The 22,335-nt window shown below is 39.3% G+C and overlaps 1 protein-coding gene across 1 annotated transcript in view; it reads left to right on the top strand.

Moving 5' to 3' along the window:
- ZBBX (zinc finger B-box domain containing) overlaps positions 1-22,335 on the top strand; it is a 380,683-nt gene that overhangs the window by 126,921 nt on the left and 231,427 nt on the right. Inside the window, exons 10-12 of the mRNA XM_082248819.1 lie at positions 6,612-6,732; positions 21,540-21,637; positions 21,745-21,854. Coding sequence (XP_082104945.1) covers positions 6,612-6,732; positions 21,540-21,637; positions 21,745-21,854 — 329 coding nt within the window. The remainder of the gene's footprint in view (positions 1-6,611; positions 6,733-21,539; positions 21,638-21,744; positions 21,855-22,335) is intronic.

Below are 22,335 nucleotides of genomic sequence, written 5' to 3'. Positions count from 1 at the left end.
TTATGTTCACAATCTCCTTTTCCCTGCATAAGAGCCTTCACCTCATTGGCTAGTTTCTGGGAATGAGACTGTAATTCTGCCACACAGGCTTCTTTCTCCTTTAACTGCTGCTGGAAACGTTGGGCTTCACCTTTCCAACTTTCACAGTCTGCACGTAATTCATCTACCACATTGCTCAAAGTGGTGAGCTCATACACAGTACTCAGTAATTTAGCCTCTCTTTCACTTTTCTCGTTGTCGCTGAGAGACAATGTCGCTTTCAGAGCAACATTCTGTTCCTGCGACTCCTGCAGGTCTATTTTTGTAACTTCCAAACACTGAAGACTTTTTTCCAGCTGATTACGCAACTCCAACATTTCACACATACTTTGCTTCTGCAAAGTCTGAATTTCAATTTCCTTTTCCATGAGGATGGTATCTTTCTCCTTTATAGTGTCTTGACATTTTTGCAACTCGACCAAAAGAAGAGCAGTGGATTCTTCCCACTGTAACACATGAGACTTGAGTAGTTCATTCATTTCCTGCAAGTTTCTATGCTCCATTTTAAGCAATTCCAAGGCTTGTTCCTTTTCTTCCATTTTCCGTTGCAAGGCATCCAACTCAGCCCTGCACACATACTCTGTTTCCTCCAAACCGATGGCCTCCATTGGCTGCTGGCGTCTCTGTTTCCAGCCTGCCATGCTCTCTTGATGAGCCTTTTGTTGAGCTGCAAAGCTCCGTTGTTTCAGCATCTCCCCCATTTTGGGTTTACTTTTCATCTGAGCACACTGCGTCTCCATAGCAGTTTCATCAGTGTTGCTAGGGACAACAACCTTCCTCTTTAGTAGACTCTCTTTAGGCATGGATGGGGCTGGTTCAGACGGTAACATCCCCTCCATCCATAGAATCCGGTCTCTCATTTCATCTATCTTTGCATTTTTCAGGCGTTTGGATCGCCCCATCTTCAATAACTCCACAAATTTTTCACAGTCCAGCAAAAAATTTTCAGACCACTGTCTCTTTAACACATGTAGTTTTTCTCTCTCTTGCAAGATCTCTTTTCCTGCACACACAGTTTGTGCAGTCACTTGCACCAGACACAACAAAGTTCATCAAATAATTTTGAGACCGCTGTCTCTTTAAAACACTTTTTTTTTTTTTTTTTTTTCTGTCAGGATCTTCTCTCCTGCACACATAGATTGTGCAATCTCATGCACCAGACAAAGTTCATCAAACATTTGCACTTCCTTGCAGGGATCTCTGCTTATGCCCACTGCATACCTCCACCATATGTAAGGGATTAGCTCGGTGGCGGGTGTGGATGACCCCTTTGGGGGTGCGTTTTCACAGAGAGATAGCCGAGCAGAGGTTGAAAACAAGACTGATTTATTCATGCAATTTACTTCACACAATTGCAAGCGTCAAAACAGCCAAAATAAAATAAAAGACAAAATAAATCCTTGCCTCTGTGGGCGGCTACCTTCTCACGCTGGAACCTACCTAAGAAGTCTTTCCAACCTACTGTTGGGCCGACACTGCTGATCCTACAGCAGACACTCAAATGTCCATTTGTTTGCTTTTCACACAGCACAAACATTGTCCATTGAACATGTCCCTTTGTTTCTTTCACATCAACACATGTTCATTTATAACAGGATCCTTTACTCTTCACACTCTTCACATGGAACACTTTGTCTTCTCACCTTTGAGACGTCTTCACTCGTGGTTACCCTCCTTAGCTTCACATCGCTGTAGGAGGTCTTCTCCCATGCTCACCAGCTTGTCGGGAGGCACACATCCGACTGTCCCCCTCTCCCAGCCCACACGGCGACAGGCGGCAGCAGTCCTTCTCCCATGCCCACACGGCGTCGGGAGGTACACGTATGTCTGTCCTCCTCTCCCAGCCTACACGGCGACAGGAGGCAGCACTCAATAGATTTTCTCTGGACAAATTATAGAGGCCTTGATCTCCTCATTCTGAACAGCTGAATGGTTTTCAACTTCCTGCTGGCTCTTTTTTCAGCCAACACCCTATAGTATCAGTGAACTTTTCAAAGCAGGTGGGAATGTGTCTCCTCTCAGTGACTACATTCCCAGATTTACCTGACTTCCTGTCACAATATATATACAGTATATATATATATATATATACATATATATACAGTATATATATATATATATATATATATACGTATATATATACACATATACATATATATATATATATATATATATATATATATATATATATATATACACACACACACACACATATTATATATATATATATATATATATATATATATATATATATATATATATATATATATACACACGTATATATATATATATATATATATATATATATATATATAATATGTATAATAAATGTATACAGTTGGTTTGGGCTGCTCATTCACAAGAATTACATGCTTTCAGCACCTAAAATAATGGTACCGCTTTCAGCACCTAAAATCCAAAAGAATCATACCGCCAGGGAGGTTAAACAAGTTGATAATCTTTATGCTTTGTGTTATGCTTTCCCTCAGAAAGAACTTTTTGAATACACAGTGGCAGCCAGAGATACTGAGCAGAAGGGGGGTCCCACATGTACTGGGGCAAATAGACAGGCAGACATCTCTACATTCATATGACTTTATTTATACACTGTTTCAAACTTTTAAGCAAAACTAGTCCAGTCCAATTTTATGACAGACTCATTTACTTTTAAAATTTAGAATCATCCTAAACATGAGACGACCGTCTGTTTCCATTCATCCATCTGAATCAGGCAACAATCTTGCATCTGTGGTAGACTACTAACCAGGGCCGGCCCTACCATGGGTCCTGCTGGGTCCATTGGACCCAGGCAGAACTTAGAGGGGGGTGGCAAATTGACTCTCAAGATTTTTTTTTCCAGCAGTTTTGTGTGTATTCAGTTTGCAGGGCGTCGCGGGTGGCATTTCCCCATCTCATACTGCCGCCCATAGTGCAAACTGATGAGTATGAGGAGGCGGAGCATCTCCTCCGGGGGATCGTCCCTCATGTGATCGTCGTGTGTGCAATGAAGTCAGACATCAGCGCACTTCATCTCACGCAAGGCAGGCTTTTAGGGCGGTGGGAGCGGCGGACACAGGAGTTACAGGAGGACAGAGAACAGACAGTGGGTGCTTGCTGGACTGGTCCAGTGAGTTATGAAAGAAGATAACAGTATATATAATATTTTCTAAATTTTATATGTATATAAAATAATTCATGTGGGGGCCTTTTGTTGGGCGTGATTTTTTTTTTTTTTGGGGAGTAGGTGGGGGGGGGGGGACGGCATTTCACTCCTGGACCCAGGAAGCACAATGTCTTGGGCCAGCCCTGCTACTAACCCAGCTAGCTAGCTGCTATTGGGGAAATTAAGGTCAGGTTCGACCAGGGGTCTCATACTGGTTGCCCTCCAGCTGTTGCAGAACTACAATTCCCATGAGGCATTCCAAGGCTGACAGTTGCAAGCATGACTCCCATACGCAGAGGCATGATAAGACTTGTAGTTCTGCAACAGCTGGAGGGCCACCAGTTTGAGACCCCTGGGTTAAGCAGATGGAGTTATATGCAAACAGACTGTCCTAAGGGTGATCAGATCTTGTTAGTGCAAATGTTCAGCTCTGTGCAGCTGTCTAGTTGTTGTGTAGAACTGCCCCCAGCCATCTCATAGGTGATTCTTATCAGAGAACAAGGGGTATAATATTCCTGTATAACTTTAAGAGATTTATTTTTAGGCAGTGATTGTGACATTCACCAAACATTTACTGCAAGTGTATCTTCCTAAAGCATGGACTTTACCCTAAATATGCCCCTAAGCATACCCACAAGGCTGTCTCTGGAATATTGTCTTTGTTAAAGTGATATTAAAGTCTTTTTTTTTTTACTTAAAAAACATACTTACCTGCTCTGTGCAGTAGTGTTGCACAGAGCAGCCCGGATCCCCCTCTTTTTGGGTCCCTGCGCTTCTGGCCCCTCCCACCTGCTGGGTGCCCTATAGCAAGCAACTTGCTATGAGGGCACCCAATCACGCATGCTCCCAATCAGGCAAGCTCTGGGTGTCCATTCACACACAGAGCCACAGCTTGGCCCCTCCATCTCCTGATTGCCTCACTGGCTGTGATTGACAGCAACAGGAGCTAATGGCTCTTGCTGCTGCCAAAAGCCAATCAGGAGTGTGAGCCCCCGGAGAGCCAAGGCTATCGTGGACATTCTTCTTTTTGCTTTTTTTCCATAGTCATCATACATAAATGAGGCGCACTATACATTGCTGAAGAAGTCAATTGCCCTGAGCGCTGACGTAACGCGTACAGGGGGGTGGAGCCGTGCTGCGGACGTCACACCCTTCCATCGAAACATTGCTGTTTATCGAGCGTGTTTATTACATCGTTTTGTGAGTACCCTGTATTCTTATTAAACTTCTGCCTGAATAGTTCATACAGAGAGCACTAGAATTTCTTTGCTTTGTTCCCATTTTACTTATGGACCTGTGATATGGATGGATGAGCTGTGTTGATCCTGGACTCTCCTGCATACACCTTTTTGCTGGTATTTGATTACCCCTGTTAGGGGACTGCTGTGTCTGACCCTGGGTGGCACCTGGGTCAGACATTAAGGTGAGAGGCTTGCACTTCTGGTGGTGGATTTTTTCACAGTCACGGAGAAGTTTTTGTCACATTTTTCTTGGAGAAGTTTTGAATCTAGAGATCACAGCACTGTATATACTCGGGGATTCTGTTCATGCTATTTCCGAAAGGACTTATTTATTATTCATGTCACTTATTTAAACCATACGGACTTTTGTTGCACAATTTTTACATTGATTATCTTGATTGTTTTTCATGTGCACTTTTATGATTTAGCGCAACACATTTATCTGTTATCTGTTTGTGTAGTGGGATCACAATTAGTGTTTGCAGCTGATCACATTTTTTTGTATTTTTTACGGCGCTGATAGTTTTTCACATTTTTGCACTATACATTGTTTATTTTCTGATGTGCAGGCACATGTTCCCCATATTGTTTCCCCGCAATGGGAGATTGATTGGCATTGCTCCATTCCATCTACCCTGATGACCCTCATTGAGAAATCAGGCTTTAATGAACGCCCATATACCTTGCCCTTTCATGGGCGGGTCCTGGCATTCACTACATGAGAAAAGCCTCACCGTGATCAGCGCCATTTTGCGCATGAGCGGTGATGGGGTACACGCAAAGCTGTGACGTCCTCAGCCGGAGATGGCGACCAAGCAGGGCGGTGTCTGCGGCGCCCATGGGGGATAAAAGCCTTTTGGAGTGTGCATTCTGCCCATGGAGACAGATGACACACATCCTTTCTAGGTGGACAATCAAGGGTGAAAAGGCTTTTTTTTTCAACAAATGGGACCTTGAGACTAGGAGGGAGATCTTATCATTTATGGCCTGATTACTATGCTTTTCCCACAGGAATATACAGTGATGTGTAGGGCAGTTTGCTTTTTCCCAGTTAAGTATTAAGGTGTGTACAACTAGTTTTCAGATCTATACAATAATAGAGGCATTTTGGCTATATACATTTAATCATGTGTGAATTAACCCGCCTCTTTATAGGTACACATCATTACCAACTAAAATAAAATTGACATTGTGCTCATTGTAACTACACTCCTTCAACATATACTGTATATTGGATTCTCATTCCCTATAGACAAGTTAAAATACCTTTATAACATGTATATATACAGGTTGACATAGAATGTGGATAGAGATCACAAACTCCTCATTTATTTATATATCTATATATATATCTATATATATATATATATATATATATATACAGTATATATATATATATATATATATATATATCTTAAAAGGGGATTTGAGTAAGAATATACTGACACAACAAACAGATTCCAATGAGATGTTGATCCCCTGTGTCCGCCCCCAGATGTATGTGACATTAGTATGCCTCTTACCATAACATATGTAAGTGATGACTTTGGTAAACTCTGTATAAACATTTTTGTAATTAATGTAGATTTTTGTTTTTGTACTAATGTAAAACTGATAATGATATCTGTTTAAGATTACCAGAATGTGATACACCTGCTGTTGGTCCCGGGGAAGCATATTGCAAAATGCATTGACCAGCAAAGGATACACACACCTCAATCAATGGATTGATAGGTGTTTATACAAAAATCCTCAGATGGATATTGTTATCACATTTTTTATTCTGCGTTATCTTTTATGTAGTCGCCTTAGGCAACTGTTCTGTAATGATGTAATAAAAAATAAAAGGTTGTAATATAAAAAATCAGTCTCATGTTAGTGCCAAAAAAAAAAATCCAACACAAGCAGAACTATGTCTTGCAAATTGTTTGTACATATACCAAAATACTGGGATGTGGCACAGGTAAAGGTCCCTCCCCTTTTTTCTTTATACTTTTTTTTGGGGAGGAAGAGGGTCAGAATTTCCTTTATTTGCTAATTTAAATTTTTGTGCATGAAATTGGAAATTGGCTTTATAAATTAATACTGCATAATCCTAATTTAGAAATATTTTGCTCATTGTGAAATTGTATTGGAGTTCTGTTTTCAAATATTCATCTTTTCCCTAGATTCTATTGGCAGTTCAGCAGTTCAGACTGTTTTGACTGGCTTAGGAAAACCATTACAAGTTGAATTTAAAGACAATGGATTAAGTTACCTAGAAAAACTGACGCTGAAGAAACACAGAAGGTATGTTCTGTTAATTTCTACCTAATAGACAACTTTACTTTTAGTAAGCTTCCCAGTGTTTTTTTATTCTAAATAAAGTAATAAATATTATATTATTATATATTAAAAAATCTAATTTTACAAAGTCTGCTTGTATCAAATTGATTTTATCAGATAACAAATGGTGGTTGCAGCACCACACACAAAACAAAGGAAAACAGTTAATGTAACCAAACGAGCCAGAAATAAAAATATAGAAAATTATAATAAAAGTAATGATAAAATGAGAGTAAAAGCAGTGGTGGTCCATAGAACTCTACAACAAGGAACAAAATATTACTATAGAGAAGTGCTGCAGCACCATATCAGTTAGGCCTCATGTACACTGGGCCTTTGGATTTCTCCCCAGGGCCAGTTCACATCATGAACAGTGCGTTCCTGTGGGATTCGCATGCAATCCAAGTGCAATACAATTTCAGTCCATTCATTTAAATGGGCTAAAATCATGCTGGATCACACCAAAAGCGGTGCGTGCGCTACTTTACAAAATGCACAGCAACTGTATAGCATGGTAATAGAGTACCATGCAATCCAGTCCAAACAAAAGTACTGCATTTGCAACCTGCAATTGGGATGTCATTAAGTTAACATTGACAACCGCTGCAGATCGCCAGTGCAGTGCTCTTTGAACACAGTGTGGGAAAAGTGCACAGAACATGCATTTCCTGCACTACATTCTTGTGTGAACTGGCTCTACTCTTAACAAGAAAAAGCAGCTTTTAAAAAACACGGCTAATGCCACGTATATCACATGCATTTACGCATTTTAAGAATTTATGGATTCCATTGACCAGACTATTCATTTATTCTAGCCACTGGAATGAATCAACTTGGAAGTGCTAAATGTGTCTAGCGTCTAAGAGCTGTTACATGTGTTTATGTGCATTTTCAAGCATTTCTTCTGCCCAAAAGATCCTCTCCTGAACATGCTGGTTCTATGTGTCTGTAAACACCTACTGTACTGTATGTGTGCATGGACACATAAGCTAACATAGAGGTGCATTTAAACGTAGAAAAAAAATGACAAATGGCAAATGTATGTAAAAGCAGTGTTTTTTAAGCCCTGTGTGCATGAGCACTTAGGACTGTATTTAAAAAAAAAAAAAAAAAATATATATATATAGTGTTTGTTTGTGTGTGTGTATATATATATATATATATATATATATATATATCCACAGTATCTCACAAAAGTGAGTACACCCCTCACATTTTTGAAGATATTTTATTCTATCTTTTCATGTGACAACACTGAAGAAATGACACTTTGCTACAATGTAAAGTAGTGAGTGTACAGCTTGTATAACGGTGTAAATTTTCTGTCCCCTCAAAATAACTCAACACACAACCATTAATGCCTAAACTGCTGGCAACAAAAGTGAGTACACCCCTAAGTGAACATGTCCAAATTCGGCCCAATTAGCCATTTTCTCTCCCCCGATGTCATGTGACTCGTTAGTGTCTCAGGTGTGAATAGGGAGCAGGTGTGTTAAATTTGGTGTTATCGCTCTCACTCTCTCATACTGGTCACTGGAAGTTCAACATGGCACCTCATGGCAAAGAATTCTCTGAGGATCTGAAAAAAAGAATTGTTGCTCTATATGAAAATGACCTAGGCAATAAGAAGATTGCCAAGACTCTGAAACTGAGCTGCAGCACGGTGGCCAAGACCATACAGCGGTTTAACAGGACAGGTTCCACTCAGAACAGGCCTTGCCATGGTCGACCAAAGAGGTTGAGTGCACGTGCTCAGCGTCATATCCAGAGGTAGTCTTTGGGAAATAGACGTATGAGTGCTGCCAGCATTGCTGTAGAGCAGATGTTGAAGGGGTGGGGGGTCAGCCTGTCAGTACTCAGGCCAAACGCCGCACACTGCATCAAATTGGTCTTCATTGCTGTCTTCCCAGAAGGCTCTTCTAAAAATGATGCACAAGAAAGCTCACAGTTTGCTGGAGACAAACAGACTAAGGACATGGGGACTTGGATTACTGGAATAATATCCTTTGGTCTGATGAGACCAAGATAAACTTATTTAGTTCAGATGGTATCACGAGTGTGTGGCAGCAACCAGATGAGGAGTACAAAGACAAGTGTGTCTTGCCTACAGTCAAGCATGGTGGTGGGAGTGTCATGGTCTGGGGCTGCATGAGTGCTGCTGTTACTGGGGAGCTATAGTTCATTGAGGGAACCATAAATACCAACATGTACTGTGACATACTGAAGCAGAGCATGATCCCCTCCATTTGGAGACTCGCAGAGCAGTATTCCTACATGTTAATGACCCCAAACACACCTCCAAGACGACCACTGCCTTGCTAAAGAAGCTGAGGGTAAAGGTGATGGACTGACCAAGCATGTCTCCAGACCTAAACCCTGAGCATCTGTGGGGCATCCTCAAACAGAAGGAGGAGGAGTGCAAGGTCTACATCCACCAGCTCTGTGATGTCATCATAGAGGAGTGGAAGAGGACTCCAGTGGCAACCTGTGAAGCTCTGGTGAACTCCATGCCCAAGAGGGTTAAGGCAGGGCTGGAAAATAATGGTGGCCACACAAAATATTGACACTTTGGGCCCAATTAGAACATTTTAACTTAGGGGTGTACTCACTTTTGTTGCAAGCGGTTTAGACAATAATGACTGTGTGTTGAGTTATTTTGAGGAGACAGCAAATTTACACTGTTATACAAGCTGTACACTCACTACTTTACATTGTAGCAAAGTGTAAATTCTTCAGTGTTGTCACATGAAAAGATATAATAAAATATTTACAAAAATGTGAGGGGTGTACTCACTGTTGTGAGATACTGTGTGTGTGTGTGTGTATGTATATATATATATATATATATATATATACTGTATATGTAGAGTGTATGTATGTATGTATGTATATATATATATATATATATAGCTATTTGACTAGCAAAACTGCTGGTACATTTGTTCTGTGAGAATAAGGGGGGGGGGGGGATAATTTAATGTTCTTCTTCTATTATCTCTGCGGGTCGAATTTTATGCATTCAAAAAAAAAAAAAAAAAAAAAAGTGGTTCAGGAAAATATCACTCCATCTCGTGGTCTTAATGCATTCTTTTTGCACTCCATTTTTTGACTGAATACTTCCTGACCTTTAAAGGGAATAGAAGGAGAACATTTCACATTGCCCTATTCGCACAGAACGAATGGAGCAGCAGTTTCTTTGGACAAATAGCTATGCATTTTATTTTTTTTTTAATAAATACACCCCTTGCTGTATACTATACAGATACTTTTATAAATGGGCCCCAAAGCTTTACATTTGCACTAATGACTTTTAATTAAAAGTGCTGGCAACAGTTCAATGTTTTCACATGCTTTTGTTCGCAGTTCTGTTTATGTAAATAATACCATAGAACTAAGTTCATTCTTTATGTTGCGAACTACATTTAATTTAGTGATTGAACAAGGTCTTGCATTTAATTAGTACATTAAATTGAACTGTTTGAATAAAACAGCTAGCTACAAATGATCATTTCGGCAGCATTGTGAAAGCATTGTGAAAGATGCCTCATGAAAGAGACGTTGTAGGAAATCTTTCATGCTAAATTTGTAAAGAATAGTCTGATTAGTGTAGGAATACTTACATATATACTCGTTATTTTTACACAAGTCTTGCTTGTTTTAATTTCTGCCTGCCCTGGCACAATGCCCACTCAAGCCCCTGTTTTTATATTCACATACGGATTACAGTGATAGTAAAAACCAACCAGGCACATAATAAGTCAAGCACCAAGCATGAAATCCAGGTTCCAAACAATACTGTATGTAATGCAAAGATGGCAGATAAAGGGATTTGCTCATATAGGCAGAAACATACATGTTAGGTTATTAGTGTACTTCAAATTGCAAAGACGTGACATTCACTTAATCACTTTATGACCACAAGACATAAAATCAAGTAGTATGGTGGGAGCGCACACCTACAGACACACACACGCATACACACACACTTGAAGACTTTCATCAAGCTTGATGTATTGTTTGCAGTTGCCCTTCATTCATTTATAATGCAAGGTAGGAACATATTTGTTTTTTTTATACAATCTGCGTATAAAATTAGTGGCTTTGAAAATAAACTTATCTGCGTGTGTTTAAAAAGTGCTCCTTAGCACTTCCAATTCTGCAACATGGCTGAGGTTAAACTTCATCACTAAATAAGTGCTCACAGTAATAAGTGAACAGTCGTCATTTGGTCGCACTTTCATGCAAAACTAAAACTGTCCCTTTGGTCGCAAAACAGACTCAAAGAATAATGCTAACATTTATGCATGTTAATTTGCACATTATTTGATAAAAAAAATTATTTAAAAAAAGTATTTTTCCTTGGCTTTGCATATTTGTCCTAAGTATTCCTAAAAACACATTAGTATTAATACAATTTTAGTGCAGATGTAACATCCTGTATGTCTCTACAAACAGTCTCAAATTTAGGCACTGTGATTTTGATGCTTACACAAATCTGTGTTGAACTGTTTTAGGCCGATTGTTTTAGCACAAAGTACTGCTAAGTATTTTAATGGCCCCCTGCCTTTCTGATCATTGTACGGGGCCAGACCCGGTACCATGTGATCGCTGTGACCCGTCACAGCGATCACATGACAGTTGTACACAATGAATGGCTTTCATTCTTAGCCATTCATTGTGTACTATTGTGGTGATCTCTGTGATTAGTTACAGTCATCACATGGTACAGACAGGGCCAATCACAGTGCATCTGTACCATGTGATACCTGTGGCTAATCACAGCTATCAAAAGAGAACACAATGACAATTAATGGATGCCATTCATAAAAATTATTGCTTATAATAGTGATTATCAGTGTAAAAAAAAATCCTGATCACTTCCCCGGAGTAGTACAGTGTTACTTTGGTAACATTGCACTGCTCTGGTCAGAGTATGTAAAACAATTGTGAAAAAAAGAAAAAAAAAGTTAGAAAAATTAAAAGAAATATATTTTTTTCTGTCACTATTCAGTATCCTTGATTGCTGCCGCATCAGTAATATAATGGCACTATACTGCCCTGGTGACAGTATATATATCTATATATAGATATATATACACAACTTCAAAAAACTCACCATGCATTTTAATAAATACCTCAGACTGTCTACTTTCAAAAAGGGGTCATTTGGGGAGTTTTTGTATTGTCCTGGCATTTTAAGGCCTCAAGAAATGAAGCAATCAATACATCAGGATCAATCAATTTTTTTAAATATATATGCCATCATTTGTAGACTCTATAAATTTCACACTGACTAAATAGTATACACTGATTCCAGTTATTATTTACTGAAAAAATGTAGCAGAATACATTTTGGCCTAAATTTTTGAAGAAAGATTTTTTCTTGTTCAACATTTTAATGAAAAGATTGCAGAGCATACATAACAATAGCGCTGAAAGCGCATGCAATCGTAAAAGAAACAACAAGGTTCACAAGTATTAACCACTTTACCACTAGAGGATTTTGCTGTCTTACGTCTGGGCCACTTTTTGCGATTCGGCGCTGTGCGACTTTAACTGATAATTGCGCGGTCGTGCGATGCCATACCCAAACGAAATTTACGTCCTTTTTTTCCCACAAACAGAGCTTTCTTTTGGTGGTATTTGATCACCTGTGCGATTTTTACTTTTTGCGCTATAAACAAAAAAAGAGCGTAAATTTTGAAAAAACAACAATATTTTTCACATTTTTTTATATGAAAATCCCCCCAAAAAAATGTAAAAATCAAAATTTTTTTTACATTTTTGGCCAATTTGTTTTCTGCTACCTATGTTTGGTAAAAAAATTCACAATAAGCATATTTTGATTGGTTTGCGCAAGTTATTGCGTTTACTAACTAAGGGAAAGATTTCTGTAATTTTTGGTGTTTTTTTTTTTTTTTAACGAGTAATGGCGGCGATCTGCGATTTTTTTTGTGGGACTGCGACATTGCAGCGGACAGATCGGACCCTTGACTGACATTTTTGACACTTTTGGGGTTACCAGTGACATTACTGCAGTAATCGGTGCTATATATATGCACTGTTACTGTAAAAATGACACTGGCAGGGAAGGGGTTAATTTTATTGGAGAGGGAGGGGTTAATGTATGCCTGGTGCTTACTGACGTGTGTGGGGGGAGGTGACTGAGTGACACAAGGACAGATCCAGGGTTCAGCTAAGCTGAACCCTGCAATCTGACCCTGCCTAAACACAAGCGGGCGGATCTCCACACTAGACCCCCGACGATCGGGGAAGAGCAGCGGCGATCGCCGCCGCTCCTCCCCTGGCCCGACTCCCGCTGTGACTGAATACGCCGCGCGCGCCGAGAAAGGGGAGTGTCTGATGACGTAGATCTACGTTGTCAGACGATAACGAGCCACTTTGTCGCAGTACTATTACCGTACGCAGACGGCAAGTGGTTAACAAAACAGTAGGAAATAAAAACTGACAGACCCATGCTCTATTATAATGGAACAGATAGTCTTGCACATATGGTCGAAAAAAAAACAGGCAATGTCTGAGAAGGTGTGTAGACTAGAACAATTGTAAAACGCATAAAGGATTAGAGCAACTGGTCGAGAAGTGAGGAATGGAGGTTGGAGCATTGCTGAACACCCCATGGCACCCCTAATGGGAACATACTGCGGCATGGGGTGAAGGCAACGCAACCGGCGGTAGGCTATAAGAGGAACAGTCCTGTTAGAAGAGTGAGGGTCTAAGAGCAGAGTTATAATCCATAGTGGAAAAACTAAAAATATGGGGTCAGTAAGGGAGAAAGATTATTTATTTGCAAAATTTTATAACCGACAACAAAGAAAATGTGTTTTTTTTTCCTAAAATTTTTCATTTACATACCAAAAAAACAAACAACAAAACAACAGTGGTGTTTACACTCAACCACATGAAAGTTCTATCTGTCTAAAAGAAAATGATAAAAATTTCATTTGGGCACAGTGTTGCATGACTGAGTAATTGGCATTCAAAGTGTGACAGTGATAGCAAAGTTTCTATGACAGGTTTACATGTTTACAGTGTAATTGTGACCCCTGCGTCTTTTATCCTGGCAGCCAACTAGAACAGATTTGCAAAGTTCTGTGACAGATTTAGGACTGAAGATGAGACGGATTTTCACTCTAAACAGATGCACAATTAAGAAATGGGTGTGGTCAAGTTTCATTCTGTCACAGCGCTACTTTTGGGTCCATTCACACTCCCCTTTTTGTGCGTTGCATTAATGCACACGTTTTGTTAATGCAACCTATCCATTTTGACTGTCATTTGACTGTCAACCTGTAAGAGACCAATAAATGTTAACGCAGCTTTTTTTCAGAGGCAATGGCATCAAAACATAGTTACATAGTTAGTCAGGTTGAAAAAAGACACAAGTCCATCTGGCTCAACCAATAATAAAAAAAAAAAAAACAGTAATGAAAACCCAACCATACAATCCCATATACACAATCCTATACCCGGAGTTGATCCAGAGGAAGGCGAAAACCCCCCACCCCCAGCAAAGCATGATACAATTTGCTACAGCAGGGGAAAAAAATCCTTTCTGATCCCCTGAGAGGCAATCGGATATTCCCTGGATCAAATTTACCTATAAATATTAGTACCCATTTATATTATGTACACCTAGGAAAGAATCCAGGCCTTTTTTTAAAGCAATCTAGTGAGCTGGCCAGAACCACCTCTGGAGGGAGTCTATTCCACATTTTCACAGCTCTTACGATGCAGAAACCTTTCTGTATTTGGGGAAGAAATCTGTTTTCATCTAGACGTAAAGAGTGCCCCCTTGTCCTCTGTGTTGACCTTAACCACTTAAGCCCCGGAAGATTTTACCCCCATTCCGACCAGGGGGTATTTTGCGATTCGGCACTGCGTGACTTTAACGGACAATTGCGCGGTCGTGCGACGCTGTACCTAAACGAATTTGGCGTCCTTTTTTTCCCACAAACAGAGCTTTCTTTTGGTGGTATTTGATCACCTGTGCGATTTTTTGATCACGCGCTATAAACAAAAAAAGAGCGTCAATTTTGCAAAAATAGCAATATTTTTCACATTTTTTTATATGAAATTCCCCAAAAAAAAAATTTAAAAATCAAAATTTTTTTACTTTTTCTGCCAATTTGTTTTATGCTACCTATGTTTGGTAAAAAAAATCGCAAAAAGCGTATTTTGATTGGTTTGCGCAAAAGTTATCGCGTTTACTAACAAAGGGAAAGATTTCTGTCATTTTTGTTGTTTTTTTTTTTAACGTGTAATGGCGGCAATCTGCGATTTTTTTTGCGGTACTGCGACATTGGGGCGGACAGATCGGACCCTTGACTGACATTTTTGACACTTTTGGGGTTACCAGTGACATTTCTACAGTAATCAGTGCTATATATATGCACTGTTACTGTAAAAATACACTGGTAGTGAAGGGGTTAACTTTATTTGGGAGGGAGGGGCTGTGTGTATCCCTAGGGGCGTGCTTTCTACTGTGATTGGCTGGGGCTTGAGCTGTATGGACACTGATCAACGGATCTACATACTAGATCCGAGTGATCAGTATCCTAACAGCAAGGAGAATGACAGGCAGCTTGTTTACACAAGCTGCCTGACATTCTCCCTCTCCCCCGCCGATCGCCGAGTGACCGGCGGACATCGGGTCCGCCGGTCACACGCGCGGGGGGGTCCGTGACCACGCGGGAGCGCGCCTCCGGGGGCGCGCTCTCGCTCCCTAGACCCTCACAAGCTAGTGACGTAGCCCTACGTCACTTTGCCTGTGAGGGGCTGACTGCCGACGTAGATCGGCGTTAGGCAGTCGGCAAGTGGTTAAGTTCACTATGTGGACTCCTTATGTATTTATACATGATGATCATATCCTCCCTTAATCTCCTCTTCTCAAGAGAGAATAAATTCAGTTCCTCTAATCTTTCCTCATAGCTGAGATCCTCCATGCCTCTTATCAGTTTGGTTGCCCTTCTCTGCACTTTCTCCAGTTCCCCGATATCCTTTTTAGGAACTGGTGCCCAAAACTGAACTGCATATTCCAGATGAGGTCTTACTAATGATTTGTACAGGGGCAAAATGATATCTCTGTCTTTGGAGTCCATGCCTCTGTTAATACAAGAAAGGACTTTGCTTGCTTTGGAAACCGCAGCTTGGCATTGCATGCTATTATTAAGCTTATGAATGTTGAAAAATATAGGTGCGCTAAACAAGAGTGTTAAATGACCAAAATAACACATATAAATCACAATTAAATAACAGTGAAATCACATCAAGGTGCATATATTCAGTGAACCAAAGGAGAACGTGATCCAGTGCAAAAGTTGAATAAAATCAAACAAGTGAAAAAACCAGTAGTAGTCCACAAAGTCCAAATAGTATAGTCTTCACCATACTGTGTGGTGTAAAATTATGAAAAATCAACTTCCAGTGATGTATCAGTGATATGAATAGTGATTCCCACCACCGACAGGCTTTCCTCCTTACCAGAATTAATTAAGTAAGGTGCAGAATCAAATTCAATATAGCCTAATGGGGAGGAGGAAAACTTCCACTGCAATGCCACCCTGTGAGATGACACAAATGTGCCTCTTACTAGATGGTATATATCTTAAACAGACTAGCGGACGCACGTGACTTGCGGAGGTGACTACGGATATCCGATCAGGAGAGGGGACATTCACTCAGGAGGATTTTTTCTGCGTTAAGATATATACCATCTGGTAAGAGGCACATTTGTGTCATCTCACAGGGTGGCATTGCAGTGGAAGTTTTCCTCCTCTCCATTAGGCTATATTGAATTTGATTCTGCACCTTACTTAATTAATTCTGGTAAGGAGGAAAGCCTGTCGGTGGTGGGAATCACTATTCATATCACTGATACATCACTGGAAGTTGATTTTTCATAATTTTACACCACACAGTATGGTGAAGACTATACTATTTGGACTTTGTGGACTACTACTGGTTTTTGTACTTGTTTGATTTTATTCAACTTTTGCACTGGATCACGTTCTCCTTTGTTTCACTGAATATATGCACCTTGATGTGATTTCACTGTTATTTAATTGTGATTTATATGTGTTATTTTGGTCATTCATCTTAACACTCTTGTTTAGCGCACCTATATTTTTCAACATTCATTTTCACTTGGTTTAAGTTCAGGTAGCAGCTTTACCCCTATCAGCGCACCCATTTTCTTCTCAGCTATGGATTCCCCCAGTTCTACTCCCCCTAGTATGTAAAACAGTAATGTATTAGTGTACATTGTGGTGCACTGCAGCACATTTACATCAAAACTGCATTGCCTTAGTACGATATGGTGCCATTTAAAAAAAAAAAAAAAGACTCTACAACAGGCTATTGCAAATAACATGCATTGCGTGATATGCTCTAGATTTGGAATGCTTATCGCTTGCAAGATTTGGTCGTCAGAAGGTTGACATAATTCCCTGCACCACAAAGGCCAGAAGAAACTTAAAGTGTTTTTACCTCAGTACTTCAAGTTCCTGATATGTGCCTGCTTTACCATGTACTTGTATGAAAAAGTATTGTGTTCTCTTTGTGTTGCTTCCTTTACATAAAACCCCTAATGTTTACTACCAGTCCCTCTGTTTTCCTGTTAAAAACTGACCACACTAAGCAGGAGAGCACACCGTGGTCAGTTCTCTAGCTATACTGGGAACTCAAATTTAGGCTGCTTTCCTCCAATAATCAGACTTGTCCTGACACCCCCCCCCCCCACACACACACACACAGCCTTTTACTGGGAAAATCAGTGTGCTGTTGCTTCTCCTCCCCCCAGCAAATATGCTGAGAAAAAAGGGAATGTGATCACTTAAAAAAAAGGGAAAAAGGTATTTATAATGTTTTTTTATATCGATACACAAATGTTTGCCTTTCATTTCAATTTTAAACGAAATGGGTTGTTTTACAAGGTGATCGTTTACAATCACTTTAAGTATATTATCTAACCCCCCCATAGTGGTGACCTACTGCAGATAGTGTGAATGGAAGGTGGGGGCACACTTAAAAACCAGACTTGCATGGAGGTGATATCTGCAGGAGTATGAGTGCTCACTCTAAAATACACATTTTATTTCATAGAAAAACTATTAAACTCTAGAGTCTCCAGTGACAGTAAATATAGCACTTCTGTGTTGTGTTTACAATGGGAGTATAGTGACGTGACAGGTGATGTCACTGCTTTGTCATTTACTAAGGAGAGTCAGACAGAGCTGTTATAGCTCTGCTCAGATTCTCAATACAGCAACAGATCAATGCTGTAGTGATCTATTGCAGGCTGATTTCAGCTAGCCGTAAACTACTACTAATGTGAAGCTGAATTGCGAGGCTGGAACAGTGTTAGTAGTTTATTTTTATCAATTAACTAAATAGAAAGGAAATTAACAGAAGAGAAATCCAAATCAAATCAGCATCAATTCATCATTTCTTCTGAACTTGCACACAGTTTTTAAATGTTATTCCAGACATCTTGGAGAACTAACTACAGATCTTCTGTGAATGTATGTTGCCTTAAATCCTTCCGTCTCTTCATGTAATCCCAGACAGACTTGATGATGTTGAGATCAGGGCTCTGTGGGGGCCAAATCATTACTTCCAGGACTCCTTGTTTTTCTTTACATTGAACATTGTTCTTAATGACATTGGTTGTATATTTTGGGTTGTTGTCCTGCGGCAAAATAAATTTGGGGCCAATCACACGCCTCCCTGATGGTATGGTATTATGGATAATTATCTGTCTGCCTGTATTTCTCAGCATTGAGGACACCATTGATCCTGACCAAAATCTCCAACTTCATTTGCAGAAATGAAGCCCCAAACTTACATGAAAACTCTACCTGTTTTACAGTTGCCTGTGCCCCAGTTCCTATGTTTTCATGCATAGCTGAGACACTTAGCCTTGATTCCATGTCTAAGGTATGGCTTTTTGGCCACAATTTGTTCAATAAAGACCACTCCTGTTCAGACTCCTAATAATAATTCAAGTAAAAAAAGTATATGTACAGGTATCCAATTTGATACCAAATTAAAGCCCTATCTGTCCTGAAAAAAAAAAAAAACTTTATATATTACATTGGGATAAACAGAATAGTGAAAAATTGCTCTGCATCCACTTCTAAGCCACACTGAATGTAATACAGTACCAAAAAGCTGACATAGCAATTTTCAGCCATTGGCAGGCAGAATGCTCTGCCATTCTCCCACTAAGTGACGTAGGCATACTTATATGGTGTTCTTGTGCCCAGGAGAGGTAGCTGAACATATTGTTAAATGCATTTTTACCATACCATTATTGTGTTTTCAAAACCTGTCACTGAATTTACGCTGTGGTTGAAAATGTTGTATTTAATTTTGCTGCCAAGTGCAATTTAAAATGTGGGGGTTCAAATGTATACCTCTTGCCAAAAACCTTGAGGGGTCAGCTTTCTAATTTTTTTTTTTTTTTTTGGTCCTTCCACTTCTGACCCACTGTAAATGGCCAGCTTTCAGCCATTGGCAGTCAGAATAGACTCCCTGTCATGATGCCTCTAAGTGACAATGATATACGTATGTGCTGTTGTCATATTTCTCTTGTATTTCATAGCATCATTACCTTCTTATATTCTAAAGAAATGGAAAAGGTACCTGCAAATTTTAATTTGTAATTTTTTTAATTAATTTGAATGCCTAATTTATAATTTTTTTTCTTTACTTTCATTTTGAAGCAACCCTATTACAAAATTATAAATTACAAATATTCAAAACATTTAGTTTGGTATTTCTATTTATTTGAAACATACAGCCTTTGTTGTCATGTCATAGTGGGGCTAATTTACTAAAACTGGAGAGTGCAAAATCTGGTGCAGCTGTGCATGGTAGCCAATCAGCTTGTTCAATTACGCTTTGACAAGAAAAACGTATTGGTTTCTTTGCAGAGCTGCACCAGGTTTTGCACTCTTAAGTTTTAGTAAATCAACTCCACTGTGAGGAAAAAAGGTTCATAAATAAAATCTAATATATATATATATATATACCAGTGTTTCTATGCCATATATATCCCTGTAATTTGAAAATTCAGGCAAATTTGATATTGTTTGTTTCCTGACAAATAAAAAAATTAATTTCAGAAAAAAAACACTGCCTCGTCTTTTCTGTTTTTGATGTTACTGAAATCATCAGAAAATAATTTTTCATAATTTTAACCATATCTATTATCATACCAATTTCACCATATCTATTATCATACCAATTTTCTCATTTCTAAAAAAAAATAAAAGTATATCAAAAGAAAGTACTGCAAGTCCCCCAAAAAAATGCCACGCTTGAGAATCTTTGTTGTGGATGGACCTGGCAGTAGAGGAAGCAAATGGCTGCAGAGGGAGCAGAGCCACGTAAGCCGATGCTTCCTCTATAGCGCTGGTTCCTGTCTCAGGGGCAGTGATTACCAAATGCACTTTGCCTGGTACAGCAACATTTTTTACAGCTGGCGTTGCCTGCAGAAAGTGGGGATTCTGGTAGATGCAGAAAGTGAAGGATGGTCAGTTTATGAAAATCACAGTTTTGGCATCACAGCAGTCACAGCAACGGGCATAATATCAGAGTTTTCCAGAGTTTGGGCATAATGTGAGCAATAGTTTTGCAATGGTTATTAGGCTGCTTTCACACTGATCGGCAGGTGCAGCGCAGTCCACCTGCAGTTTTCCTGTGGGTTAGCTTCACTGAGCCATTGACTTCTAATATATCCTATATCCTATAGGTTTGATGCGCAATGCACCTGCGGCTTTCCTTTAGGTTAGCTGCACTTTACCATAGACTTCTATTATATCTTACAGGTGTGGTGTACTTTCTGAAAACGCACCAAGACTTCTGAATGCAGGAGTTTTGGTGCCCTTTCAGAAAGTGAACCACACCTACAATATATAATAGAAGTCTATGGTAAAGCCCAGCTAACCTGCAGAAAAAAACGTAGGTGCATTGTGCTGCACCCGTGCTGCAGGTTAACCACATTGCATCAGTGTGAAAGCAGCCTTAGGCCTCTTTCACGTGATCAGTCCAGTTGGGTCTGCCTGTCCATTTTCTTTATTTTTTTTTTTACTGTGATTGTGATTCTGATTGTTGTTTAAAATCTTCATTATGCTGTTCAAAATAAAAAATTTGAAATTCTGAACCATTTCATTTTATTATGGCCCATGACCGGTTGCCAAATCACTTAAGTGGCCCTTGATCTTAAAAAGGTTGAGCATCCCTGTCTTAGGAGGACTGGCAACAAACAGGTCCTCATTTTTTAAGGCCTAATAGCTTTTAGAGGCATTAGGACCCAATACACAAAAAACAATTAAAACATTTTGCCTGGTTTTCTGCAGTTATATTGGTGATGCATGGGAATTTAAAAAAAAAATGTGCTTTGCCTTAGCACAGTCTTTTGTTTTGACTGACTTTGGTGGTTTTATTTGATTTATGCTAAGTTGAGTTCTGGGAGAGGTAATTTTGTGAATTGGATTGTCCAGGCCAAACAGCCATTATTGAATATGAAGTAGAGCTGCCTTAGCAGTTCCTAACCTTTTAATGCTTATAGAACCTTTATAGAAATTAATTTTGCTGGTTTTCATTGCACAGCCCTGGACATTACGGATTTATGTTTTAAGGTTTTTAATCTTTTTTGCCCAGAGAATTTAGCTTAGAGGAAACTCTTAGGAAATTGTAAAATTATTTTCTTCATAATTGTCTTTTTTTTTTTTTTTTTTTTTTAGAACTCCAGTTAATCAGTTCCCAAGTAAACAGATGGATAAAATGATATATTCGCCCACAGTATCTGAGAATGAACTGGATGTTTGCAATGATTTGACAGGTTAGTGTGCCCCTGCTGCATCATTATTGACTTCACTTAAGTGACTGAATGAAACGTTAATGCCATTGACTTTGCACTAATTCTAACCTGGCTGTTACTCTTTCAAGCTGAAGAAATGGAAGCTCATGAAAATTATGTGGCTTTGTTCAGAGCAGAAGAACATGTCAGGAACGACGTGATGCATGAACCTGCTTTAAAGATTGTAGAGCTGGATAAGGTATAGTGGGACCATTTAAACTTTGATTAAAGGGTGACAGAAGTAGATTGCTACTTGCAGTGTTTTGAGAAAGGATTTGGCCATTTCACCAATTTATAAAGGAAAAACTTTATCACTTCATCTCTCACCTTTAATTCTGATGGAATAAAGTACAGATGGACCATTTCAGCACTTATCCCTTGATGTGTTGTGTCATAGCTGTATTCTCTATGTGGATATATTCACGTCTGCATTCTGACTGCAGTCCCAGAACAATAATGCAGCTATAGTTATTTACTGCAGTTATAGAGAAATAAATCAGAAGCAGTTATACCACTGGTTTAGAGGGTGCCATAGGTAGTTGGGAGCTTGGACTATAACCACTAAAAGATATATAGGAGCCTTTACATATTGACCAATGAAAATAGCTTTTCTTTTACACACAATTCACATAATCATTGAAGCAATGGGGAGTATATATCATGAAGAAGAGTGCATAGAG

The sequence above is a fragment of the Pelophylax lessonae genome, assembly GCF_965119305.1.
Source record: "Pelophylax lessonae genome assembly, chromosome: 3".
Lineage (NCBI taxonomy): Eukaryota > Metazoa > Chordata > Amphibia > Anura > Ranidae > Pelophylax > Pelophylax lessonae.
This window is presented reverse-complemented; position numbering and strand designations above follow the sequence as displayed.